The sequence below is a fragment of the Nicotiana tabacum genome, chromosome 21, assembly GCF_000715075.1.
Source record: "Nicotiana tabacum cultivar K326 chromosome 21, ASM71507v2, whole genome shotgun sequence".
Lineage (NCBI taxonomy): Eukaryota > Viridiplantae > Streptophyta > Magnoliopsida > Solanales > Solanaceae > Nicotiana > Nicotiana tabacum.
The window spans coordinates 71,288,450-71,294,611 of record NC_134100.1 but is presented as its reverse complement, the minus strand read 5'-3'; the positions used below and the strand labels follow the sequence as shown (position 1 = coordinate 71,294,611).

Below are 6,162 nucleotides of genomic sequence, written 5' to 3'. Positions count from 1 at the left end.
AAGTAAGATCCTTTAACTTCCAGCTTCCTTCTGCAATACTCAAATTTTGAACTACCGTTGATGCTACTTGGCTCATGGCCTCACAAAAGCCAAGATTACCAGTCATTTTGTGGTAAAGTTCTTTTTCTTCCAACAAATTACAGAATGCTCAGGAGATATAAACACTTGTATAACACATTTTGCGACCAGAAGACACGTTTGGTATTTTTTGCACCAAGTTGTAAGAAAACTGCACTCTTCTTGAGCAACTGTAAGTGGAAATTTTCACTATCCAAGGTTAGCCACATTGCTAAAAAGAAGCAAAGAATTAAGGGTGTAAAGAATGGCTTGTTTCAATGAACAATTAACTGGTATTTTCTATCTGGCATCTAATACTGTGATGGTTATCTCATTTCCTGTACTATGTGCATATTGACTAGAAGAGAATTCATTATCTGGTGCATTTGCTTCTACGTAGAAACCTGGCTGTTTAGGCGGTGGCAGTTCACCTTCATTGTTTACCATCATCACCACAGAAGACATACTTGGACGATCTTCTGGACAGTGTTGTACGCATAATAGACCAACATGGATTGATCGTATTACTTCAGGTGTAGAATGAACATCAATTGGGAAATCCCCAAGTAATTCCATTGATCTACCTTCTTTATAGAGTTTCCAAGCCTGTAGAATTTAAAATCGTGTTATTATGACTAGCTTTGCGAGCTATTTATTGATGGACAACAAAAAATGCAATCCTTACGTGTCCAAGGAGGTTAAGGCTATGGTCCGGATGAGAGAATCTTCTGTTCCCTTTCCCACTCACAATTTCCAGCACTAAGACACCATAGCTAAATACATCTGACTTTACTGAGTAGACCCCATGCACAGCATACTCCGGTGAGAGGTAGCCACTGCATAAAATATATTCAGAAATAGCATTATCGATACTGGAAAACATACTATGCTAATCTCAAGGTTCTTCAATTCCAGTTTTCAACTACTCAGTAAAAAGTCATGTTGAGATTCTTACTATGTTCCAACTACTCGGTGTGTCTTGGCTCCAAACTTATCGTCTTCACAACTTCTTGCTATGCCAAAGTCTGATATCTTTGGATTCATGTCATTGTCTAGTAAAATATTGTTAGCTTTCAGGTCCCTGTGAATGATCCTCAACTGAGAATCTTGATGCAGATACATAAGCCCCCGAGCTATCCCGTTGATGATGTGAAAGCGCTTAGGCCAGTCTAATACCCTGCTTCCTGTGTCATCTGCCAAAAGTTTCACAATTGGATCACTAATACACACCAATCAGGTAAAAATGAGAGTGGCATTAAAACATCAAACTCTTCCGTTATTGGTAAAAAGAAAAACATAATTTTGGGCCTTCGGCTCATATAAATCTTAGTTCCCAGTTCTCTTACACTAGTTTTCCTGCTAGATGTGGATTAAAAGGGAAGAAGATCGTTTAGGTACTCATATAGGGCATCGTTTAACTGAAGTGCAAATATTATGCACAATATTGGTCTTAGAAATCCTTACCGAATATAAATGAATCAAGACTTCCATTTGGCATGTACTCATAGATCAACATTTTTTCTTCTCCTTCAATGCAGCATCCAAGAATCTTCACCAGATTTCTATGCTGAAGTTTCACAATATACATCACTTCATTCTTGAACTCGTCTTGTCCTTGTGTGGAAGTCTTAGATAGCCGCTTCACAGCTATTTCCTGTCCTTGTTCAAGCATGCCCTAAACATCAAATCTCCGCACGTTAAACTTTTTCAATACCTAACATGAAAGTGAAAACCATGCAAGACTGTTGTATGCTTCCAAGTAAAAGGTAGAAGCACCAAATTTGAAGAATTGAGCAATCATAATAAATCCAATTAAGTTCAGCTGTTGTTCATAAAACACCTCCAACACATATTAATTGCACTATATTTCTATTACCAAATTAGGTTAAATTTGGGCGGACTAAGCAAATTATATCCTCCAAAACGATGAAGTTGTTAAGCCATTCCTCTTATTAGATATTAATCAGCACATATTAGAAGACACGTTTTCAGAAACTTTTGGACTGACTCTGAAACATTTTGGATATTTTGAAGTACATGAATCAAAAGATCTTCCACTAAACCCCCTGTCCTCCATTTATTGATGAATTAGCATAAATGCTCTCTTTGCTCTCCAAATGACCCATTTGTCAGAACAAACCTTTTATTTTCAGTCACCTTATATCGAACAAATCTGAAGTTACAGTCAGTATTCCAGATTCTTGCTATGCTCTATTATGTGGGCCGTTAATTGCTTATATCATGTACAAAACTGCAAGCTATAAATGGTTGTTACCTTGTAAACAGGTCCATACCCGCCCTCTCCAATTTTGCTCTCCTCTGAAAAGTTGTTCGTAGATTTGGCTATCGTAGATAAGTCAAACAGTGGTAACTCAAATTCTTCACTTCGGTTTCCATTGTGGTAATCCATCTTGTAATTGCCATTGCACCCCCAAAATCCTGCCAAAGACCAATGTACCGAATTCAGTTTTGCAAATACTAGACAAGGAGGATATTTCATTTAACTTTTAATTGATTTTGAATTCCTCTACTATATTTCATTTTACTTCTAATTGAATTTGAATTCCTCTGCTATTTCAAATTCCAAACAAAATGAACGGCTGAGGTTACCTTTCTTTTTCTCTGAAGCTCGCTTCCTTCTTCTGTGGAAGATCACTAGGCTTAGGAATATCAGAACCACACCAGCTGATAATGGGATAATCCAGGCAAGAAGTTTTCCTTTGTGTCCATTTGATTTATCCTGACTAGCTGCAAGTATTCAATCCAAGTATAGGTTAATCAGTTTGACTTTCTCCATCAGCTGGTAAGACAGGATTACATTATGGAGTTATCAAGGTTCTGCAAGATGCTATTAGTTTGGAACTGCAAAAATGTGACAACAGATTTTAAACAATGGTTACTGCAACCTTTAAAAACAGTGTAAGTATAATACTGTCAATGCGCTTTTTCCCAAGTATAAAGCTCTTAAACTTGTCTAGACATGATGCTTAGAGGTTCAGCATTACATTCACTCTAAATCATGTTTCTTGTACCAGTGACTAAAGTTCCTGGTCTTATGTTCTGTTAAATAGTGTATTAAAAGTACAACATGTTTATAATCATAGGCACTGCCCAAAATGTAAATTTAGATATGCTTTATCCAGGGCCCCTGCAACTCATATATTTTACTGTCTTTAAGAAATCAATCACAAACTATTAATCACTCCTTTTTCAGGAATAAACTTACCTAATTCAGAAGCATCCATTCTAATGTAGATATCTTGCCCTTCATTAGTTAGCTGTCGAATGTCAAGCAGATCTTCAAACCACAGTAAGCAGCCGCTTCCTCCATTGCGTATGTCAAGATTTGAGTAAGCCATACAAGAGCAATTCTTCAAGCAAATTCTCTTACATTCCTCAAGGTTCACACTCACATTGAACCATGAATTTCGCGTGTCTGGTAATTTGAGTTTCGAATACTTCAAAAAGACATCTCCCTTGAGGCAATTCATTTCAGTCCTCCTAACACAACCACTTGACCAATCCGCTTTCTTCCAATCTTCAGGAATTCTAGGCACAAACTTATCTAAACATCCACATACCGGAGAATTCAGACTGTTACAACTACCATATCCACCACATAACCTATAAGTATCACAATTATCTGTTGGTAGTGAAAGGTAAAGTGCCCAACCCTTATTCCTATCACCCCAAGTCCAACGTTGTAGCGCACCATTCTGATTCAGTATAAACCTTGTAACAACTGAAGCTAAAAGCTGATAACTAAAATACACCTCTGCCTTAGTTGAAAACACACCAAATGTATAAAATTGACTTTCTCTTGAGTTTGTTGCCCCACTAAACCTTAATCCATTCCATGGTCCAGACCTGTAAATAACATTTGACCCTTTCTTCAAAATATTCTGTGGATAACCAGAAAGATCACAATGATATGTATAATCACCCGGAGCAGGATCCTCCTCATTTTTCCAAGATGACAAGTACACTTCTTTACCGGTTACAAAATTAAACCCGATTTTCATACCGGGTAAAAGGGTATCAGTAGGATAATCAAAACTCTGCCAAAGAAAACTTCCAACTTTATCATCATCAGCAGCAGCAGCAGCAGCTTCTTTAACAACAAGATTTCCAGAATTAAGCAACTTTGCAATGGGATTTTGCACAGATCTTGAGGTATTTGTTGACCAAATGATGTGGTTAGTCTCATTAACTATTACAAGTAATCCTGGCTTAATAACTTTTAGTGTACCAGATGTATTTGTTAAAGGAGCTTCTCTGTTGGCAACCCACACAACTGTGGTGACAGAAATGTTCTTATACCAAATACCGAAATACCGAAACTTAGAATTACCTGGACTGAAGAACCCCATTTCGAAACTTCCACCTGATGAACTAATATTGAGTTCCCCATCTTTGAGAAATTGAGTTGTTGTTATAGTATCTGTAGCACCTAAAATTTGATAAATAGAAAATAAGCAGAGGAGGAAGAAGAGTTTGAAACCTTCGTTTGATGTTGCCTTCATTCTTTGAAAGCCAAATGCTGGAGTATATTTTATTTCTCTTGTAACATCCAAATTTGGAAATCTTCCATTTTTGGAACCCTTTGCAGACTTGTTAAATTATTAACTGCAGGTTTGGTTGTCGAGTCGCCAAATTGGCCATTCAAAGGAAAAGTCTTAAGTAGTCGCAGACGTTTATAGTCGTCAAATGATGCTTGCTTCTTCACACTTTACTTTCTTCATGTTTAAAGTGTGAAATATTTAAAATAATCAGTTCAAGTCAAAAGTGTTTGGTTTAAATTTTCTAAAAAGTATTTAAACCAACCAAACCAGACATTAATGCAAATTTTATCAGTTTTGTTTTTTGTCAATTTTTTTAAGTTTTTGAGATCGTTATGACTCTTTTGGGTTTATTCGCTGTTGTTGTCAAAAAGATGTTAATCAAGTGATTTACAGTTATTCTTCTACCTAAAACTTATTATATTTACTTTCTGTTTCAGCGCAAAACTTATTACTATATATTGTTGTCCTTTCTATATTGTTTGCGCATGTTGAAAATAATGATTTGTAATTAATGTAACATCAAACTAAACCAAACTAAATAATCAATCAATTTATTGAGTCGGTTTAGTTCTACTTTTGATACCACATTTTTTCTGTGTCCTTTGATTTGAATGCTCCTAGTTGGAGTTAATTCTGAAGCAAGCCTAAAATGTCAAACAAATTACTGTATTATTACATTATTGCGCATGATTGATTGATTTGGTGATTACCAACTGACAGGGAAAGAGGAGGAAGGAATAAATTAGTGTACTGAATACACACAAACAGATGGAAATAAAGGGGAGATGTGACAAGAAAACAAATCTTCTGATATTTGTAATGATCTCGCAAAGAAATAAGGAAATTAAACAACTAAATTGCAGAAGTAAAGGAAAGTTTGGGATAATTTTCTGTTTATATTGATAAAAAGAAGAAGTTGAACTACAATGGTAAACTGAATTTAACTATTTCCTAAATTGGACTCATCGCTGTAGAAATCTGCAGAATAAAGAAGAAGAAAAAGAAGAAAAAGAAGAAGAAGAAGAAGTTAGAAGAGAAGAGAGAGAGAGAGAAAACAGAGATTGAGTGAGGAAAGAGAAGAGAGGAAAAAATTTGAGGATCGTTGCCTTCTCTTTCTGCTAAAGGTGGTTATAACAAACTTCTTCAGCTGACGTGGCTCGATCTCGGCCCTTGCAGCTCATTAACTCCAATTTAATCTCAGTCGTTCACTTAAAATTCTGTTATTCCTTTTTACATTTTTTGTTATTGCTTAATCTTCAGCTTATCCATTTCGAACCCAACTTGCACTATTCATTTGTGATTATTAATGCATCATTACATACCCTACCTCTTCAAATAATCCTTGTCCTCAAGGATTGGAGTCGAAGTCTGGAAACTTAGCTTTGATGAACTGATAATCCTCCCAAGTGGCATCTTCTGGAGGTAGATTTGACCATTGCACTAATACTCTCACCACAGCAGAATTATTCCTATTTATTAGCTGCCTCCGTAGAATTGCCACCGGCTTTACCAAGAATTGGCCATCTTCACCAGTGATAGGCAG

General features: G+C 36.2%; 1 protein-coding gene across 1 annotated transcript; it reads right to left on the bottom strand.

The window, feature by feature from the left end:
- Positions 1 to 218: 218 nt before the first annotated feature.
- LOC107787333 (G-type lectin S-receptor-like serine/threonine-protein kinase At4g27290) lies at positions 219 to 4,790 on the bottom strand. The gene is made up of 7 exons (XM_016608889.2): positions 3,284 to 4,790; positions 2,668 to 2,805; positions 2,333 to 2,496; positions 1,522 to 1,732; positions 1,013 to 1,250; positions 743 to 893; positions 219 to 663 (listed from the first exon to the last, which is right to left on the bottom strand). Exons 1-7 carry the CDS (start codon positions 4,578 to 4,580, stop codon positions 358 to 360), a joined length of 2,505 nt encoding a protein of 834 aa, XP_016464375.2. The 5' UTR covers positions 4,581 to 4,790; the 3' UTR covers positions 219 to 357.
- Positions 4,791 to 6,162: the final 1,372 nt, after the last annotated feature.

What these genes read in the sequence shown, in the direction of transcription:
- LOC107787333 (XM_016608889.2), bottom strand. Translation starts at nt 4,580, where the DNA reads ATGAAGGCAACATCAAACGAAGGTTTCAAACTCTTCTTCCTCCTCTGC. An exon ending in GGTATGGACCTGTTTACAAG is followed by an intron (nt 1,733 to 2,332) that starts GTAACAACCATT and finishes TTTGATGTTTAG; the next exon opens with GGCATGCTTGAACAAGGACA. An exon ending in GCCTTAACCTCCTTGGACAC is followed by an intron (nt 664 to 742) that starts GTAAGGATTGCA and finishes TAAATTCTACAG; the next exon opens with GCTTGGAAACTCTATAAAGA.